Source organism: Mastigoproctus giganteus, chromosome 11 (assembly GCF_048544385.1).
Source record: "Mastigoproctus giganteus isolate SK-2022 chromosome 11, ASM4854438v1, whole genome shotgun sequence".
NCBI lineage: Eukaryota > Metazoa > Arthropoda > Arachnida > Uropygi > Thelyphonidae > Mastigoproctus > Mastigoproctus giganteus.
In genome coordinates, this window is record NC_143585.1 from 120399169 (window position 1) to 120421248 (window position 22080).

General features: G+C 39.8%; 2 protein-coding genes across 4 annotated transcripts in view; one reads left to right on the forward strand and one right to left on the reverse strand.

The window, feature by feature from the left end:
* The window catches only part of LOC150078390 (vesicular integral-membrane protein VIP36-like), a 163907-nt gene extending 162933 nt beyond the window's left edge, over positions 1-974 (reverse strand). The window contains exon 1 of the mRNA XM_090384345.1: positions 713-974. Within this exon, the coding sequence (XP_090240471.1) occupies positions 713-854 (142 nt within the window). The 5' untranslated portion in view covers positions 855-974. The remainder of the gene's footprint in view (positions 1-712) is intronic.
* Positions 975-7892: 6918 nt separating this feature from the next.
* The window catches only part of LOC150078391 (transmembrane protein 230), a 150941-nt gene continuing 136753 nt past the window's right edge, over positions 7893-22080 (forward strand). For 2 of the 3 annotated variants that reach the window (XM_090384849.1, XM_090384847.1), the window contains exon 1: positions 8086-8198. The gene's annotated coding sequence lies outside the window, so the exon portion shown is untranslated. Of the gene's footprint in view, positions 7972-8085; positions 8199-22080 lie in introns of those variants that run through there. The other variant, XM_090384848.1, reaches the window with a different exon arrangement.

Here is a 22080-nt window from a genome sequence, read left to right on the forward strand (position 1 = left end):
TTACACTTAAAAACTTCGGACAAGAAACAAGAAAATCCCAATATTGCCCTTCAACATCTTTGAATCATTGCAAAATCATGGGTTAATTCTGAGATTACAATATTCAAAAGAACAACAACAAATAATATTATTATTAGCTATTGGTGCAAGGAAGCCTGAGACTTATGCTGCACCAGTCAAAAAAAAATTCCCGGAGTTATCCTGAGAGTCAAAAGTAGTTATACGTGAACAACAAATATATATATATATATTGTTCTTATACAGGGTTATTCAAAATGAAGTCCGGGGTTTCAAACCCCAGACTTCATTTTGAATAACCCTGTATATACTATTTTAACAGCTATAGGTGCTTTAAAAAAAAAAAAAAAAAACCTAAACACCACCCTACTTGGCTTAAGCCATTATCCGATTCTGCACTCAATGGAGCAGCACCAGAGTCAGTACAAAAACTGCGAATACGTTAAAGACAAAAAATGACTGAGACAAATTCGTGGAGGATTAGAGGAATTAGTATGCTTCCAATGTAAATCATCATTCTGCAATTTTGTACCACTTATATTCACCAACTAAAGACAGTGCTTAGTGATTTAATTTCAAATCCGTTTTCTTACTTCTGTGCCACCCTGAATTCTTGATCCTGAATTTATACTGGCAGGATGACAACAGTAAAAAAGGTTTCATACATCGATTAAAATGCACATTAATAATCTACCTTGGTAAGGTTTAATTAATGAATGGTCCCGTTTCAGATAATCTTTTGTATTCCATTGGGCAGTGAAAGTAAAATAAATACAGAATGCTGTTAAAATGTAATTCATAATCCACCATTTCATACTACTCATCGTTAATAGCATAATTACACTAAAATATCGTTACTGTCAAGAAACAAATACGTAAAGCTACTTCAAGTAATTTGCAATCATCTATTACACAAACACAGACAGTGTTAGCGCCACATCCCTTAGCAGCATGTATTCACCATTTTCCCCATTTCTTGATGACAGTGCAACGAAAACTGAAATTATCTAGATAATAATAAAGCTTGCTTTTTTTTTGTTTTGTTTTTGTTTTTGTTATTTTAGGCATCCCAGCGATTAAGGCCCGTTTTAGGTGACTAAGGCCATTTTTGCCGTGTATATTGTCTGTAAGTTGCATGTTTTGATGTCGATTTTATGTTTACTGGACGAAAAACCCATGGTTCCGAGAGAAAAAAAAAACATTCTACCTCCGCTTGAGACCGACTAACTCACCACGTCATGAAAAAAAGCCTATAAAAATTTCTCGCTTCATCAAAGGGATTAGAATTAAGGTCTTTTCTACCTGGTGTAGGTTGGAGGGCGAGTCCATCAACAGGCACATCGCATGCTACCCACGAGCGTACATAATAATAACATAAAAAATAATATTATTTTAAATGTGTAATTATTTTAAACTTAATACTTTACGTATACTGAAAGGACAGAATTCATGAGATATCTGGTTCTTGGGCAACGCAACGCTGTCATCCTTCTCGCTTGGCAGGTATGTGATGCCGTGTATCACAGCATTCATTTGGACGGTAATTCGATGTCAGCATGGATAACCGTCGTTAGTTAAACGACTTTGAAAGAAGGATGATAAAGGCTGCCAGTCACTCTATCGCGGAGGTGGAACAGAAATTGCAATATCCCCATTCGACAGCATCAATAGTGCATCGGGAATGCGCTTTTGCGGAATAACATCTCATCTTGGACACCTCTCTCTCTCTCTCTCTCTCTCGGCTGTTGCAGCCGAAACCTCAGGCTTCCTTGCGCCATAGAAATAATAATAATAATAATAATAACAAGAAGAAGAAGAAGAAGAAGAAACCAGGCAAAATATAGGCCAATCATCTGCCTCCCAACAATGTACAAGATCCTGACTAGCTGAATAACCAGGAAGAGATCACACCACTTGGAGAGCCAGAACATAATGGCCAAACAGCAGAAAGGATGTAAGCGGCTGGGCAAAGGATGCAAGGAGCAATTAACCATAGATGCCGTGGTTATGGAGCAAGCCTACAAGAAGTACCGCAACGTGTACCCAGCCTACATCGATTACCGCAAGGCCTTCGACTCCGTGCCTGATAGCTGGATAATAGAGGCGCTGAAGATCTACAAAGTCAATCCGATAGTGACAAACTTCCTAGGAGCAACAATGGCTAAATGGAGTACCACCATTAAGGTAACCCACCTGATGTACATGGATGACATCCAGCTCTACCCGGAAACCGAGAAACAGCTCCAGCAACTACTCCAGATCACTGAAGAATTCAGCAATGATATTAGGATGGAATTTGGTCTAGACAAATGCAAGACCCACGGATAGCGTCAGGGAAAATTAGTCAACCGACACTACCAGCTACAGACTGGAAAACCGATCGAAGCTATGGCAGAAGGAGGAACCTACAACTGCTTGGGGATCATGCGGGCTCAGCAGTTACAGCTCAAGGAAATTAAGCCCTGCATGACCGAAAAATCCTATTAGAGTCTCAGAAATTTGCCGAATGGAGGGGAACACAGTTAAAGCCATAAACAGCTATGCAGTCCCAGTGATAACATACTCCTTCGGGGTCAAAGATTGGACTAACACCGAGTTGGAGGATATCATAAGAAAGACAAGGACAATGATGACAAAGAGCCGCCGCCACCATCCGAGATCTGCCCTGGAGAGACTGAAAAATACCCGGGAAGAAGTAGGAAGGGGCCTGATAGACCTCATTGAGCAACAGAAGACAGCGACACTTAACCTGAAGGATAACTTCCAGAAACACACAGTAGCACTCCACCAGGCCATAAGGAAAATAGAAAAGCAGTATACCCCACTCAACCTAAACGAGGAGTCTCCCCCAACCAGGAGGTACAAAAGAAGCTAGAAAGAAGGGCACAGAAGCCCTCCAGGGAGGCCTCATTTCAAGAAGGATGTAGAGCTGCTGGAACGAGTACAGAGAAGGGCAACAAGATTAGTGAATGGAACAAAGGGATGCTCTTACGAAGAAAGGCTTAAGTTTTGCAAATTACAGTGTCTGGAGACTAGGCACCAGCGAGGTGATCTGATAGAGGTGTATAAAGCCTTGAATGGTTTGAGCATGCTCAATGCTGATGGAATTCTTCCTCTTGCTCAGAATAATCACCTGAGAGGGCATAAATTCAAATTGAGGAAGGACAGATGTAGGATAGATGTGCGGAAATTTGCCTTTAGCCAGCGGGTGGTTGGTTGGTGGAACAGACTTCCATCCCTTGTTGTGGAAATTGATAGCCTAAATAAGTTTAAGGCTCAGCTGGACAGGTATTTCGAACGAACAGAGGGGTGAAGTGGAAGTGATTATTTTTTATTTATTTTTTTTTTTATTTTTATTTTTATTTTTTTTTTTTTTTTGGCTGATGCTGCATAAGCTTGCTTTCTTGCACCAAATGCCTCTACTAGTGCTAAATGCTAATTAAAAATTATTATTATTTTAGGGTTACCCGTAATAAAATACATTAACCCGTATTTGAGTTTGTAAATTGCGTATGTTCTATGGTTGATTTGCCTGTTTTGCTGGACGACAAAACCCCAGTTACTGGGGAGCAAAACCTTGCTATTCATGTCTGAGACCAACTAACTCAGCCACGGATGAAAAAAGCCCATTAAAGTTCCTCGCGTCATCGACGGGATTCGAACCCAGGCCTTTTCCACCCGGTGTGGGGAGGACGGTGACGATACCACTGTGCTACACGCGCAGACAATACTAATGCTAATGCTAAAGATCACATAGATAAAATTGCTTCCAATGCATGGCTCACGAGAGGGACGCTCTTCCCCGAGACTGAAGGATTCATGCTCGCCATCCAAGACCAGGTAATCATCACCAGAAATTATAGAAAATACATCGCCAAGGAGCCCGGAATGTCCGATGATACATATCGACGATGCCACCTGGCTTCAGACACGATCCAACACATCACCGCGGGGTGCAAGATGATCACCCAGACTGAGTACACTCGTAGTCACGACCATTTAGCCAGGATAATACATCATAAGCTAGCAAAGAAATACCAGTTGATCAAAGAAAGTGTACCTTACTACAAGTACGAAGCCCAGGCAGTACTAGATACCCCAACACATAAGATGTACTGGGACCGCGTCATAATAACGAATAGGACAATCGCGCACAACAGACCGGATATAACCCTTGTAGAGAAGAAGGAAAAGGCGACCTATCTGATTGACATAGCGGTACCCAACACTGGCAAAAAACCCATGGGGAAAAATCAGGAAGCACACGAACCTAAGACAGGAGATCAAAGAGATGTTGCATATGGAACAAGTAACGACCATCCCTATCATCGTGTGACTTCAGGTATGGTGCAAAGACCCTACATAGCAGCCTAGTAGCAATGGATCTCCCAGCGAACACCTAGAAGGAACTCCAGAAAATCGGAATCCTGAACACCTGTAGGATAGTCAGAGAGTTCCTCGACCAACAGTACCACCAGACATAGCAACAACCACCCGGTGTACTTGGTAGCAATACCCGTCACGAGGTGGAACCCCCAATCAGGGAGAAATAATATAAAAGCAATAAGAATAATAATACTGTAATACCAAAAATAATAACAAAACAGTCGATCAGGAACACCCACAACTAGCGAACCCCGGGATTCATAACATCCACAACTGCTGGTACAAGAAGCTCACCTGCACACACAAGCACCGAGCAGAGCAGTTCACTCGAATGATAAACAACCCGGAGACAATCCCGAAGTTTCGCACTGAAGGAGTCACATATCTGAAGCCTAAAGATGAAGATATAAGAAACCTGGTGAAATAGAGGCCAAGCACATGCCACCCAACGATGTATAAGATCCTGACCAGCTGCATAACTAAAACGATATCAGACCACTTATAGTCAGAACATAATGGCCGAACAGCAGAAAGAATACAAGCAGAGAAGCAAAGGATGAAAAGAGCATTTAACCATAGATGCAGCAGTTATGGAGAAAACCTTCAAGAAGCACCACAACCTATACACGGACTACATCGATTACCGCAAGGCCTTCGACTCTGTACCTCACAGCTGCTTAATAGAGAAGGTTTCTAAAGATCTACAAGGTCAATTCGATAGTGACAAACTTTCTAGGAGCAACAATGGCGAAATGGTGTACCACCAGTAAGGTCGAGATCATCACAACGAGGCCAATCCCCATTAGAAGAGGAATCTTTCAGGGAGATACTCTGAGTCCACTATGGTTCTGTCTAGCACTCATCCCGCTATCCACGATGCTCAACGGCAACAAGTATGGATATAACCTCAAAGAAGGAAGAAAGAACATGTACACCCTCACCCACCTGATGTACATAGATAACATCAAGCTCTACGCGGCAACCGAGCAGCAACTCCAGCAACTATTCCGTATCACCGAAGAATTCAGCAAGGACATCAGGATGGAATTTGGTCTAGAAAAATGCAAGACCCACACACTACACCAGGGAAAATTAGTTGGCCGAAACTACCAGCTGCTCACTGGTAAAGAGATCGAAGCTCTGACAGAAGGAGAGACCTACAAATACCTAGGGATGATGCAGGCTGAGCAGTTAGAGCACAAGGAAATCAAGAAGTGCCTGACCGAAAATTATACTTCAGAGACTCAGAAGCATGCTGAAAGCAAAATTGAACGGAGGGAACACAGTTAAAGTCATAAACACCTTTGCAGCTCCAGTAATAACATACACATTCGGGGTCATAGATTGGACTAACGCCGAGCTAGAAGATATCATGCGAAAGACAAGGACAATGATGACCAAGAGTCGCAATTACCTCCCGAAGTCAGCAGTGGAGAGAATGACAACACCTCTGAAAGAGGGAGGGAGGAAGGGGCCTGATAGACCTGATAGAAGAACGGAAAACAGCGATAGTTAACCTGAAGGATTACCCGGAGAACAACACAACACCACTCCACCAGGCCATAAGGAAGATAAATAAGGGGTATACCCCGTTCAACCTAAGCGAGGAACCCCTCCCGCCCAGACAGTAAAAGAAACGAAGTTAGAAAGATGTGCAAAGAAGACACTCCATGGCAGACACTACAATGATCTCCATCAAGATCACAACAAGACTGCTTCCAATGCATGGCTCACAAGCAGGATGCTCTATCCCGAGACTGAAGGATTCATGCTGGCCATCCAAGACAAGGTAATCAACACCAGAAACTATAGAAAATACATCGCAAAGGAGCCCGGCATGTCAGATGACACATGTCGACGATGCCACCTGGCCTCAGAAACGATCCAACTCTTCACCGCGGGGTGCAAGGTGATCACCCTGACTGAGTACTCTCATAGACACGACCAGATAGCCAGGATAATATATCAGAAGCTAGCGAGGAAATGCCAGTTACCAAAGAAAGTGTACCATACTACAAGTACGAATCCCAGGCAGTACTAGAGACCCGAACCCACAAGTTGTAATGGGATCGCGCCATAATAACAGATAAGACCATGCCGCACAACAGACCGGACATAACCCTTGTGGTCAAGATGGAAAAGGCTACCTATGTGATTGACATAGCAGTGCCTAACACTAACAATGTCCAGAAAACCCATGAGGAAAAAATTAGGAAGTACACGAACCTGAGACATGAGATCAAGCAGATGTGGCATATGCAAGAATTATCGACCCGCCCCAATCATCGTGCCAACCACCGGTATGGTACCAAAGAATCTACATAGCAGTCTTGCAGCAATAGGTCTCCCAGAGAACACCTACAAAGAACTCCAGAAAGTCGCAATCGTGAACACCTGTAGAATAGTCAGAGATTTCCTCGACCGACAGTAACACCAGACATTACAACCACCCTGTGTACTTGATAGCAGTACCCGTCACGGAGTGGAACCCCCAATCAGGGAGAAATGATATAAGAGCAACAACAATAATAATAATAGTAATAATAATAATAGTAATAATAACCTAGAACTTCCGATCACATTTCAGTCAGAGCAGATTTAAAACAATTCCAAGGACCTTTGATTCCTGTGTCGTCCTGCCTTTTGATGTGCTACATTCTTATATTAAACATTGTTTCATTACCTCATACGCATCTTCTTTAGCATTTGCATTAGCAGAGGAATATGATGCAAGAAAGCAGCTTATACAGCATCAGCCAAAAATAAAATAAAATAAATAAATAAATGTATAAAACCTTCTCTTCGGGAGTGAAAATCAGGTGTTCGGAATCATCAAGTTCTTCTATTGACAAAATTGTATCAGCCAAGCCCCCCTTTTCAAGCCCCCTAATTGTCCTTTGTTTCACCATATCTGCCTTTTCCAATCTGAGCATTCAGATCTTGGTTCTTTGTTAATTTGACTACTTCTTTCAGTTCTGTATGAAAAGGTTCAATTTCCACAACTTCCTTATTTGGAATCATGTTGATTTATGTTGACATTTTAAGATTGTTCCTTCGCTCGAAGTAATATTATTCTCTCAGAATGTGGCACAAAGTTGAGGACATTTTTGGGGACGTCCTTTGTGACTAGGATCCCCGCATGCTGGCGTAAACCCCAAGGGCTCAGATCTGATGAGGATGAGCTTGGCACACCCAGGGTCCTGAGCTGGATATCATCATTCTTCTCTTTCTTGGTGATGTGCAAAGAAGACACTTTGAAAGAAAGATTCCTTATTACTTTCTCTCTCTCTCTCAGGATAACTCGGGAATTTTTTTTTTTTTTTTTTTTTTCTAGTGCAGCATAAGCCTATGGCTTCCTTGCACCTTTGGGCTATAATAATATTTTTCTTATTTCCAGAGTCATAGAGAGTCGTGTCATCGGGAACACAGATGACCTTCTAGTTTCGCTTAATCGCATCCCCTGTAATTAAGTGTTTTCATCTCCAGGATTTCATTCTTAAGTTTTCACGCAGCAAACAGCGTTCTAATGTTTCAAGTTCCAATTCACAAAAGAATTACTATTTTGAGGTTGGTACTTGTCTTTTTTTTGCCTCATAGAATACTTACAGAAAAAGTAGGGATAATGTTTATTTAAAATAGGGAAACATTGTTCCAATGAAATTTTTTTTTTTTTTTTTTTTTTGGCACGCCGTTTGTTCTATAAAATTGCCGCCACACGTAAAGAGAGTTAAATGGATGTCATAGCGATGATCGATTAATGTTCAATTTTAGTTATTATCATTGTTATCTAAACGGTGAGATGGGAATGTTTATTAATTTTTTAATTTCGGAATCTAGCTGTTCTTATGCTTTTATTAGAATCAAGTAGCCATAAGAAATTTGGCAAATTTAATAGTTTCATCTGCTGCAACTGCACTTTTTTACATTTATGACAATCAGGAAATTCTAATTTTGTTTATTATAACGTGATGTTCATCATTGATAGAAGTACTTCTATTATTATTATTAGCTTATGGTGCAAGGAAGCCTGAAGCTTATGCTGCACCAGCAAAAAAAGAAATTCCCGAGTTACCCTGAGAGAGAGAGTAAAACTAGAAAGCAATCATATCAAGAAAGAGAAGGATGATGATATCCAGCTGAGGACCCTGGGTGTGCCAAGCCAATACTCACCAGATGTGAGCCGCCGTGGTTACTGTTTAAATGCAAAAAAAAAAAAAAAAAACGTACGAACAGTTTAGGGTTAGGCTAAAAAGACCTGTTCTTATCCCATTTTTGGTTGCCCATACTCCATTCTTCCGACGGGTTTGTAAACCAGCATTTATCTTGGAGGTTTATTTTTATTAATTCTCTGCAAGTGGTTAAGTACATTCTTCTGATGATATATTTCTTGTACTTTGTTAGTTATATTTATTCATTCTCTCTCTCTCTCTCTCTCTCTCTCTCTCTCTCTCTCTCTCTCTCTCTCTCTCTCTCTCTCAATAAGATGTTATAAGCAGAAGGATGCAACATAGTTGAAATTGAACATAGTTGATGCAACATAGGCAGAATGCGCTGGTCCCACAGGAACTAGTAGTTGTTGGTGACTCTATTGTCAGGGAAGCGGGCACCATGCTTTGTAAAAAGGATAGGTGGAATAGGACCAGGGTATGTCTGCCAGGGGCAAAGGTTGATGACGTTGTAGAGCGGATATCATCTTTTAAGGGCACAAAAGGTGATATAGTTGTACACGTTGGCACAAATGATATTAAGAGTAGGAGACCGGCGGAATTACTTAGCAAGTACAGGTCACTGTTGAAAAAAAGCCGTGAATTAGGGTTGAATTTGAAAGTGTCTGCAATTCTGCCCAGACACGATAGGAGGGAGTATATGATGAGAGCCTTGTCGATCAATTCGGCCCTGGAGGGATTGTGCAAGGCTCAAGGGGTAGAATTTTTTTCAGCCTGGACTGTACTTGTTAACAGGAGAGATTGCTTCTACCGGGATGGGATACACTTAAATAGAAAGGGTGCAAGAATTTTTGCTGATGCTGTCGAGGCAGAGTTAGGTGGGTCGGAAAACTGCTAGTTGTGGGGGGATACAAGGACTAATAGTAGCCACTGGCAGAGGTGGAAGTGATTCTTGCACTGCTTCTATTGAAATGAGCAGAAGCCTGAAAAACAAGATGCAGGATATTTCAGAGACTACTGGGAGTCATTGCGGTACAAGTAAACACATGGGTTGTGTTAGGGTAGCCAAGAATAGAAACAGGTGCATGTATAACTGCGTGTACACCAATGCTAGGAGTTTGGTAAATAAATTTGATGAATTTGAGGTATTGCTCAAAACATCAAAGGCAGATATTGTTGGGATATCAGAGACGTGGTGTCACACAGATATAAGTAATGCGGAACTGGAATTTGGGGAATACAATGTGTATAGAAAGGATAGGATAGGACAGGAGGGGAGGAGGGGTTATGCTATTAGTTAAGAAACACATCAAGTCCAAGGAAGTGAAGCCAGTCGACATCGATGGACAGGGCAGTGTCGAGTCAGTTTGGTGTGACATAAGCATAGGGAAATCAAAATTGAGAGTAGGAGTGTCCTATAGGCCTAATGACTCTGATGAGTATAATAAGATATTGTACAGGGAAATAGTGGGCCAGTAAATCAGAGAGTCTTATAATGGGGGATTTTAATTTCCCAGATATTGACCGGAATTTGTGGGTTGGTCACTCGCACACTAGCAAGGCTTTTGTGGATTTATTGGATGATTGTTTTCTACATCAGCATGTTCGTGAGGCAACAAGAGGGAGCAATACTCTTGATCTGATTATTAGTAGTGATTCTTCATGCATTAAGAATCTGCAGATAAATGAACCACTAGGTGGCAGTGATCACAGTGTGTTGAAGTGGGATTTACTCAAGGAAGTAACTACCATCAGAGGTAAAGGGAAGGGTTTTTGTTTTTGTAAAGGCGACTATGATGGTCTGAGACAGTATTTAAATTCTATACAGTGGGACCAACTGATGATGTTACCAACAGCAAACTCAAAATGGGAAGCATTCAAGGAACTAATCTTGGAGGCTACCAGGCTTTACATACCAACTAAGAAATATTGTTCAAGGTTTAGGCCTAAATGGTTGTCAGATGAACTAATGAGACATGTGGCAGAGAAGAAAAATGCATGGGATACATACAAATTAATGGGTGACATGGAAGCCTATGATAGATATAAGTTGGTCTGTAACCAAGTCACAAAGGTGATTAGGCAGGCAAAGGCAGACTACGAAAAATCCTTGGCAAAGGATGCAAAGAAAAACAGAAAAGAGTTCTTTACCTATTTAAACTCAAGAAGGAAAGGGATGAATCAGATTGGTCCACTGGATATTGATGGTTCAACAGTTGACGATCCTGCTCAGGTGGCTAACAATCTAAACGAGTATTTTGCATCCACATTCACGCATGAGGAGTTATTCAGGAAGGAGAATGATGTAGGTAAAGTAAACATTGGCAGTGAGCTGGATGATTTTGTAATAACTGAGAGGAAAGTTGAGGAGAGATTGTTGAGGATAAACATAAAAAAAGGCACCTGGGGTGGATGGGATCTATCCAGTTATATTGAAGGACGCAGCAAAGGAAGTAAGCAAACCCCTAGCCATAATTATGAGAGCTTCTTTGGACTCGGGGGAGGAGGTACCCATGGGCTGGAGATGTGCAAATGTAACCCCAATTCAAAGGAGGATCAAAGGCTGACACAAGTAATTATAGACCTGTTAGTTTAACTTCTGTTCCAGGTAAATTAATGGAGGCACTGGTTAAAGAAGCACTGCAGGATCATCTAGACAAGAATTCAGTTATAGCTCAGACGCAGCATGGTTTTGTTAAGGGCACGTCTTGCCTGACCAATTTGATTGGATACTATGATGTAGTCACAAAAGAACTAGATGCAGGGAATAACTTTGATATTATATATTTGGATCTTAGAAAGGCTTTTGATACTGTTGCACATGGAAGACTGCTGCACAAATTGGAGCAGTGTGGCATTGGAGGCAAATTGCTGCTATGGATAAGGGGATGGTTGAGTGGCAGAAGACAGAGAGTGGTAATCAATGGACACTGCTCAACGTGGACAAATGTTATTAGTGGAGTTCCTCAGGGTTCAGTGTTGGGTCCATTGTTGTTTTCGGTGTTTATGAATGATATTGATGATGGGATATCAAGTTTAATGTCCAAGTTTGCAGATGATACAAAGGTTGGCAGGGGTGTTAAGGACACTGATGCTATGCTGCTGCAACAGGATCTGGAAAGGTTGAACAGATGGGCTGAGAGGTGGCAAATGAAGTTTAACATTGACAAATGTAAAGTACTACATATGGGAAACAGTAACCCCAGAGCAACGTATCAACTCTGCGGTACTACACTGACAGTGGTGGAGAATGAAAAGGACCTGGGGGTAATTGTGCAGGCAGATATGAAGTTCTCTGAGCAGTGCAGACGAGCTGCAAGAGTAGCTCATGGTGTCTTGTCAATGATATACAGGAATTTTTCTAGCAGGGATAAGGAGGTGATTATTCCCCTGTATAAGGCAATGGTATACGCCACATCTTGAGTACTGTATACAGGTCTGGAGGCCTCATTTCAAGAAGGATGTAGAGCTGCTGGAATGGGTACAGAGAAGGGCAACAAGATTAGTGAATGGAACAAAGGGTTGCTCTTACGAAGAAAGGCTTAAGTTTTGCAAATTACAGAGTCTGGAGACTAGGCACAAGCGAGGTGATCTGATAGAGGTGTATAAGGCTTTGAATGGTTTGAGCATTCTCAGTGCCAATGGGATTCTTCATCTTGCTCAGAATAATCAGCTCAGAGGGCATAAATTCAAATTGAGGAAGGACGGATGTCGGATAGATGTGCGGAAATTTGCCTTTTGCCAGCGGGTGGTTGGTTGGTGGAACCGACTACCATCACTTGTTGTTGAAGTTGATAGCCTAAACAAATTTAAGGCTCAACTGGACAGGTATTTCGAGCGAACGGAGGGGTGAAATGGGAGGGTGTGTGTTTTTTTTTTTTTTTGTTTTGGCTGATGCTGAATAAGCTTGCTTTCTTGCATCATATGCCTCTGCTAATGCTAAATTCATATGAATTTTATCTCTGCTAATTAAAAATTTAATTGAACTTGCATGCACAGTCCAAGTCCATCACATTTGGTAACATTTCCTGAGTACAATACCACATAGTGGAAGCAGAATAGTAACAATGGTAGAGTTAAACAGTGGGGTACAGTGTATTTGTTTTACCATGCACCATTTATGATTGTACATTTTGTATTGTTTATGCTGATTTCTACACCCCCCCCCCCCCAAATCGTAAGGAGTCTTAAATAAAATAATAAAGAGCCTTTTATAGCCCTGGCTCAGCATTAATTCCAGTTGATATCCAGTGTATATGTCTCAGCCTTACCGTTGAAGTTTGCATATGATACGAATGTTGGTAGTTAACACGAATGTTGTTAATGACAGTAATGGCAGTGTGCTACAGCAACAGGATCTAGAAAATTTGGGCAGATGGGCTGAGAAGTGTCAACAAGTTTAACATTGACAAATGGAAAGTACTGCATATGGGTAGAAGTAATCCCAGAGAAAAGTACCAACTATGTGGTACTACACTTCGGGTGGCAGAAAATGAAAAAGACCTGGAAGTGAGTGTGCAGTCAGATATGAAGTTTTCTGAGCAATGCAAACAGGCTGCCAGAGCAGGTCATGGGGTATTGTCAATGATATACAGGAATTTTGCTAGTAGGGAAAAGGAGGTGATAATCCCTTTGTATAAGGCAATGGTCAGGCTTGAGTACTGCGTAAAAGTCTGAAGGCCTCATTTTAGGAAGGATGTAGCATTGCTTGAGCATGTACAGAGAAGGGCAACTGAGAGCAAAGTGGAGGAGAAATTGTTGAAGTTAAACATAAGAAAAGCACCTGGGGTGGATGGGATTTATCCAGTTATATTAAAGGAGACGGCAAAGCAACTAAGCAAACCCTTAGCCATAATTATGAGAGCATCATTGGACTCAGGGGAGGTTCCCACGGACTGGAGATGTGCAAATGTATCCCCAATTCACAAAAGGGGATCGAAGGGTGACATGAGTAATTACAGACCAGTTAGTTTAACTTCTGTTCCGGGTAAATAATGGAGTTACTGGTTAAAGATGCATTGCAGGATCATCTAGACAAAACTGCAGCAATAATTCAGACACAGCATGGGTTTGTTAAGGGAAAGTCTTGTCTGACAAATTTGATAGGATATTATGATGTGGTTACAAAGGATCTGGATGCAAAAAATAATTTTGATATCATATATTTGGATTTCAGGAAAGCTTTTGACACTGTTGCGCATGGAAGACTATTGTACAAATTGGAGCAGAATGGTATTAAGGGTAAGTTGCTACAATGGATAAAAGGATGGTTAAGTGGGAGAAGACAGAGGGTGGTAATCAATGGGTGCTGCTCTTTGTGGACTAATGTTATTAGTGGAGTCCCATAGGGTTTTGGTGTTGGGTCCACTGTTGTTTTGTATATTTATCAATGATATTGATGAAGGTATATCAGGTTTAATGTCGAAGTTTGTAGATGATAGAAAGGTTGGCAGGGTTGTTAATGACAGTAATGGCAGTGTGCTACTGCAACAGGATCTAGATAATTTGGGCAGATGGGCTAAGAAGTGGCAACTGAAGTTTAACCTGGACAAATGCAAAGTACTGCATATGGGTAGAAGTAACCCCAGAGAAACGTACCAACTGTGTGGTACTACACTTAAGGTGGTAGAAAATGGAAAAGACCTGGGAGTAATTGTGCAGTCAGATATGAAGTTTTCTGAGCAATGCAGACAGGCTGCCAGGGCAGGTCATGGGGTTTTTTCAATGATATATAGGAATTTTGCTGGCAGGAAAAAGGAGGTGATTATCCCTCTGTATAAGGCAATGGTCAGGCCACGCCTTGAGTACTGCGTACAGGTCTGGAGGCCTCATTTTAGGAAGGATGTAGATTTACTTGAGCGTGTACAGAGAAGGGCAACAAGATTAGTGAATGGAACAAAGGGTTGCTCTTATGAAGAAAGGCTTGAATTTTGCAAATTACAATATCTGGAGACTAGGCACCTGTGCGGTGATCTGATTGATGTGTATAAGGCCTTGAATTCTGATGGGATTCTGCTTTCTCAGATTACGAACCTGAGGGGGCATAAATTCAAATTGAGGAAAGACAGCTGTAGAATAGATGTGCAGAAATTTGCCTTTAGCCAATGGGTGGTTAATTGCTGGAACAACGTTCCATCTGTCGTGGAAGGTGATAACTTAAATTCAAGGAGGAACTGAACAAACGTTTAGAGAGCAATGGATGTGTGAAAATCTTTTTTTTTTGGCTGATGCTACTTAAGCTCATATTCTTGCTTTCTTGCATTACTACTGCTAATACCACCACCTCAGCCTTAACATTTACTTAATGTATGTGTCTTACTATTTTATGGTACTATATTAGTATTTCATATACAGCGTAATAATAAAATAAATAAATTTTCTGTTTATACTCTGGGACGACCAAACGGTCAGAGGAGTTTTACAAGATACACAGAATACAAGAAACAGCACCGTATTCAGCAGTCACGGGAATGAACCCCGGTCACTCAAGGCACATGTACTTATGCACCTGCGCGCCTGACCACTAGGCTACGGCGGCCTGGTTAATACTCAAGAGCTTTGAAATATGCTGCTTTGGTTGTTCCAAAAAAATTATGCCTTCCACCCCAAATAATAATGTAATAAATAGTACTGCACAAGACGATACAATTGAAAATGAGTCTCTTCCACAGTTTTAATTTAATTAATAAAACAAAGTTCATATGTTCTGAAAGGTGCATATTCTGGATGTCTCTTCAGCCATTTTGTTTTTTCGAAATCAAGATATACCATTGCATCATTACCACTTTTATATTCCAGAACATCTTCCGGGGGTAAAACATCTTCATTGTTATTTTCAAATGAAATTTTCATTGAAGCAGGAATCTCTTTTAGAAATGAATTAAGGTCCTGTAATACATCTTAATCGAACTCATCACAATCTGTCAACTCATCCAAATTTGCAGGTAATATGCGAATTTTGAAAACCTCATCATTAGATTCTTGATTTGCAGTGTCTTCGATAGTCAGCTTCCTCAGGTCTGGTGTATTTCTTTTTGCCATTAAAAATCTTTGTTTCTATTATCGCCCAGTTTATGATTCAATATAAACGAAATAAAACTTATACAGTAATGCCTAACGTCCCTGTTTGAGGACAGTATGATATAAACAAAAAAAATAACTAGAAAAAATGTTTGAAATTTTGTTCACACTTACAGCATATATCATGTCTTTAAATTTGATTGTAAAAAACAGACAATTAAAAAACACTATTAAAAAAAAAAAAAAAATTGATAACTTCCGTGAAGCAGTATAAAAATAAATCAGGCAGTATAAAAACTCTTGCAACAGTTACAAGATTGGTACTGAAGACATGGCACTGACGGCATTTCCTGATATTTATACATAAACAATATAGGGAAATATTTCATGGAATTGTGACAGTTTCAAAATAACATTTTCGATTAGCATTCCCACACGAGTACACCAGGCGCTAATGGGTTAAGCCTTTCTTGGTAAGAGGCCCCCTTCGTTCGTCTCACCAACCTTTTAGCCCTTCTCTGTACTCTCTCAAGCAACTCTACATCCTAAAATGAGGCCTCCAGACCTGTATGCAATACTCAGGGCATGGCCTGACCATTGCCTTATACAAGGGGATAATCACCTTTTCCCTACTAGCAAAATTCCTGTATATCATTGAGAACACCCCATAACCTGCTCTAGCACCTGTCTGCACTGCTCAGAAAACTTCATATCTGATTGCACAATTACTGCCAGATCTTTTTCATTTTCTACTATCCTAATTGTAGTACCACACAGTTGGTACGTTTCCCTGGGGTTACTTCTACCTATATGCGGTACTTTGCATTTTCGATGTTAAACTTCAGTTGCCACTTCTCAGCCCATCTGCCTAACTTTTATAGATCCTGTTGAAGTAGTACACTGCCATTACTATCATTGACAAATAGCAACCCTGCCAACCTTAGTTTCATCTGCAAACTTGGATATTAAGCCTGATATACCTCTATCAATGATATTGATAGAGGTATATCAGGCTTAATATCCAAGTTTGCAGATGAAACTAAGGTTGCAGCATCCATTGATTACCACGAGGAGCAGCATCCATTGATTACCACTCTGTCTTCTCCCACTCAACCATCCTTTTATCCATTGTAGCAACTTGCCCTTAATACCATACTGCTCCAATTTGTACAGTAGTTTTCCATGATCAACAGTATCAAAAGCTTTCCTGAAATCCAAGTATATAATATCAAAATTATTTTTTGCATCCAGTTCCTTTGTGACCACATCATAATATCCAATCAAATCTGTCAGACATGACTTTCTTTTAACTGACCCATTCTGTGTCTGAATTATTACTGCAATCTTGTCTAGATGATCCTGCAATGCTTCTTTAACCAGTGACTCCATTATTTTACCTGGAACAGAAGTTAAACTAACATGTCTGTAATTACTCGTGTCGCCCTTTGCGAATTGGGGATACATTTGCATATCTCCAGTCCATGGGGACCTCCCCTGAGTCCAAGGTTGCTCCTAATTATGGCTATGTGTTTGCTGATTACCTTTGCCACCTCCTTTAATATAGCTTGATTGATCCCATCCACCCAAAATGCCTTATATTTAACTTCAACAATTTCTCCTCCACTTTGCTCTCAGTTACTACGAAATCATTAATCTCCTTGTTAGAGTTGAATAAGCTTCTGTCCTCTACTTCCGTACAGAATTCCTCATGTGTGACAGTTGCAAAAATACTCATTCAGTTTTTCAGCTATCTGAGCAGGATTACCAACAGTCGAACCATCAATATCATGTGGATCAATCTGATTCATTCCCTTCCTTTTAGAGTTTATATATATGTTGAAGTCCTTGCTGTTTTTCTTAGCATCCTTTGCCAAACATTTCTCATAATCTGCATTTGTTTGCCTAACCTCCTTTGTGACTTGATTACGGACTAGCCTATATCTACCATGGGCTTCTGTGTCTTTTGTTAATTTGTATGCATCCTATGCATTTTTCTTCTCTGCTGCGTCTTGTTAGTTAATCTGACATCAATTTAGGCCTAAACCTTGAACAGTATTTCTTAATCAGTGTGAAAAACCTACTAGCTTCCACAATTAATTCCTTGAATGCTTCCCATTTAGAATTTGCTGTTTGTAATGTCATCATCAGTTCATCCCACTGTATAGAATTGAAAAATTGTCTGAGATCAGTATAGTCACCTTTATGGAAGCAAAAACCCTTCCCTTTATCTCTGATGGTAGTAATAACTTTAAGCAAATCCCACATTAGTTCACTGTGGTCACTGCCACCCAGTGGTTCCTTTTATCTGCAAATTCTTAATACAATAAATACCCCAGGGGCTCACATCTGATGAGTATGGGCTTGGCACACCCAGGGTCCTGAGCTGGATATCATCATTCTTCTCTTTCTTGGTGATTTCCTTCTACCTCTCTCTCTCTCTCTCTCTCTCTCTCTCTCTCTCTCTCTCTCTCTCTCTCTCTCTCTCTCTCTCTCTCTCTCTCTCTCTGGGTCCTCTGGTAAATTAATCTTTTTTTTTTGGCTGGTGCAGCATAAACCTGAGGCTTCCTTGCACCATATGGCTAATAATAATAATAATGAATGATCATTGCTGATAACCAGATCAAGAGTATTACTCTTCCTGGTTGCCTCTTGAACATGCTGTTGGTTCAGAAAACAATCATCCAATAAATCCACAAAAGCGTTGTTAGTGTGCGAGTGACTAATCCACAAGTTCTAGTCAATCTCCACAGGTTAAAATCCCCCATTATTAGACATTCTGGTTTACTGGCCCACTTTATTTCCCTGTACAATTGTTCTTTGTACTCATTAGGCCTATAACACACTCCTACTTTCATTGTTGCTTTCCCAATGCTTATGTCACACCAAACTGACTCAACATTGCACTGTCCACCCATGTCAATGGATGCACTTCCTTAGATTTTGTTTCTTAACTGACAGCATAACCCCTCTTCCCTTCCTATCCTGTCTGTCTTTTCTGTACACATTGTACTTCCCATATTTCAATTCTACGATGCTTATATCTGTGACACCATGTCTCTGATATCCCAACAATGTCTGCATTTGATGTCTTGACCAGCACTTCAAATTCATGAAATTTATTTACTGTACCCTTAGCATTGGTGTACATGGAAGTATATATGCACCTATTCTTACTCTTAGTTACCCTAACACAGCCCATGTATTTACTTGTTTCATGATGCATTCCTTGTAATCCTCAGCACCTTGCTTTCCATTCTGCTGCTGATTCTAATAGTAGCAGTTTAAGAATCACTTTCACCTCTGCCTGCGGTACTGTTAATCCCCCCCCCCCATCAATCTTGCAGTTGTCTGACTTGCTTAACTCTGCCTTGATAGCATCAGCAAATATTCTTGCATTCCATCCTTTTAGAAGCTTTATCTCCTGTTAACAAGCATAGGCCATGCTGAAAAAAATTCTACCCCATTAGCTTTGCATAATCTCTCCAAGGCCGAATTGATTGACAAGGCTCTTATCACACACTCCCTTGCTATCATGGCTGGGCAGAATTATTGTTGTTTGTAATTTTTGTGGTGCAAAAGCTTCTTCAGCTATATTGCGCTGGGCAGAATTGGAGACACTTTCAAATTTAACCCTAACTTGCAACCTTTTTTTTTCACATTGCCCTGTACTTGTTAAGTAAATCTGCTGATCTCTTACCCTTAATGTCATTAGTGCCAGTGTGTACAACAGTATCACCTTTTGTGCCCTTAAAAGATATTTGCTCTATAATGTCAAATATTGTTAGATCCCTTAAATAGTTTATATCAGTAATTAGGTTCAGTCTGATAATAATCAGCTTGTAATTCATTCACGTTTCATGGTTGCTGGGGTTGTGTTTTTAAGTTCCATTCAAGATAGTCTCATACATTCTTTATGGGATTTAAATCTAGTGGCTTGGCTTATTTAAATATTCCATTGTGTTCTTCTTGCCAGTTAAAAACAGTAGAGGCCCTGTGAACCAGGAAGTTGTAATTCTGAAATACAAGAGTATCAAAATCATTAGCAAGGGCACATGATGCAAGAAAGCAAGCTTATATAGCATCAGCCAAAAAAAAACCCATCCCCTTCTCATTTCATCCATTCACTTGCTTCAAATTTTTGGCCAGTTCTGCCTTGAATCTGTTTAAGCTATCAACTTCTACAACAACAGATGGAAGTTTGTTCCAGCAATCAACCACCCGCTGATTAAAGGCAAAGTTCCACACATCTATCCTATAACTGTCTTTCCTCAATTTGAATTTATGCCCTCTCAGGCGATTATTCTGAGGAAGAGGAAGAATCAAACAATTCAAGGCTTTATATACTTCAATCAGATCACCTCGCAGGTGCCTAGTCTCTGTAATTTGCTGTAAGACACTGTAATTTGCCTTCCTTCATAAGAGAACCCCTTTGTTCCATTCACTAATCTTGTTGCCCTTCTCTGTACTCATTCCCAACAGCTTTACATCATGAATGGTTACTCTTTTTCAGGTGACACAAATTTAAATTTGAAAAAGGATGGTTGCAGAATAGATATTTAGAAATTCACATTCAGCCGAAGAGTAATCAGTTGTTGAAAAAAACTGCCACCTAATGTTGTGGAGGTGGAGAGTTTGAATACATTTATGAAAGGTGTGGACAAATTGTTGAAAGGAATGGGGTAAGGAAGTTTTTTTTTTTTTGGCTGGTGCCATATTAAGCTTTGTTTCCTTGCATCATATTGCTGATGCTAATTTGCAATGTAGTAAGTACATCATAATGGTTTATTCACACACATTGTACAGAATGAAAATCAAAATGCGTTTCAGTCATTTTTACCATATGCAAATCAAAAGAGTATCATCTGACTCTGCAATAAAACAATGATAGTTGATACTTAGTAGCTATATGTTCTTTGAAAGCTCCTATATACTAAAGTTAACATAAAAATTACTATAGTTATATATTAACACAGCAGTTGGCACATGATGCAAATTTTGCACAAACACAAAGCATGTTTTACTGCTATACTTTCCACTTAAAAAAATAATTAATAATGCAGATTAAAATTAATACTATGCTTGAGAAACTAAATTTAAGTTTTTCTATTTTTGGTGTACAAAATACACCACCTACTAGGTAGTTAATATCCACACTAATCCAGTTTTAGTAGTAGTACTGTACATTGTAACATCATAAGCTTGAAATTTTGATGAGTGTGCATTCACAAACATTGTGTGCCAGTAAGAATACAGCAGTTTTTGGCAGAATGCAGCAGATTGAGAAACTGATGCACACATGTGGGTCTCTATCTTTACACAATATACATAATTTTTGCAAATTATTTATTATAAACCTCTTTTAAACATGTCTCTTTTGTGCATCACCCATCATAGAAACAATCTTTTTCTGATCATCGATCTCACATCAGAACAATAAAATCTCTGCACCAAATCAACTGTCTCTAATTTTAATATCTTCTCTGTGTTTTAATGTGGAGAGGACAATTTCCTTTTATCTTACAAGCAGCTTTGCCTTTCTAGCCATTTAATTTGTAATTTTGAAATCATAGTAGTAGTAGTGGCATGTGATGCAAGAAAGCAAGTGTATGAGCTTATGCAGCATCAGCCAAAAAAAAAAAAAAAAAATCACACCGTTGCCTCCAAATGCCTGTCCAGTTCCTCCTTAAATTTATTCAACCTATCAACTTCCACAACGACAGATGGAAGAAAGATCATTCACTAGTATTTTGTAAAACTCCCAACTTTTTTGACAATATAGTCAGGATTTGTAATTTTTCAGCTGTTAACATCACTTTGTCTTTATAGATGAAGCAATTTTTTCCATTTTAGTCTTATAGTGCTCTAACGTGCTGGTTGGTGTATACACGTGAAGGAATTTTTAATCCACTTGGACAAAAAATCATCTTACTTTAAGAACCATTTTATTCCGATTTGCCAGATTAAAAACTGGATATATTTGTCAAGCAACCTTTGCTAGAAGCAGACTAATTCGGCCATAGTGAGAAGAAAGCCCAAAAATGTTTATGCCCTCCCCAATCTAGATTGACTCAATCCCATGATTTTTGAATTTGGTGTGTTAAAGTCAGACAGACAGTGAGTGTGTTAATTCATTCTCTTCCTCTTGAATGAGACCGTCATGAGTTGACCCTAAGGATACTAATATTTAGATGTGTGTAATTACTGATTTATAATTCATATTAATAAGTATTTTTTTCCCACTCCAATAAAGCTGTTTCTATAAAGCTTTTATTATTAGTAATATTGGTATAAGGAATGCAGAAATGTACAATAAAATTCTAATTACTTTAATTTGTATATTGGTGAGTGTGTACCCCTGAAGTTGTGTTTCCAACATATAAAGTCTGTAAGTGGTAAATTCTGATAGAAATTGATTTCATCTTCAATTTTTGCATGTATAAGTACTCCAAGATTTGACCATAGAATAGCTGGGAAGCATTTTTAGGTAACA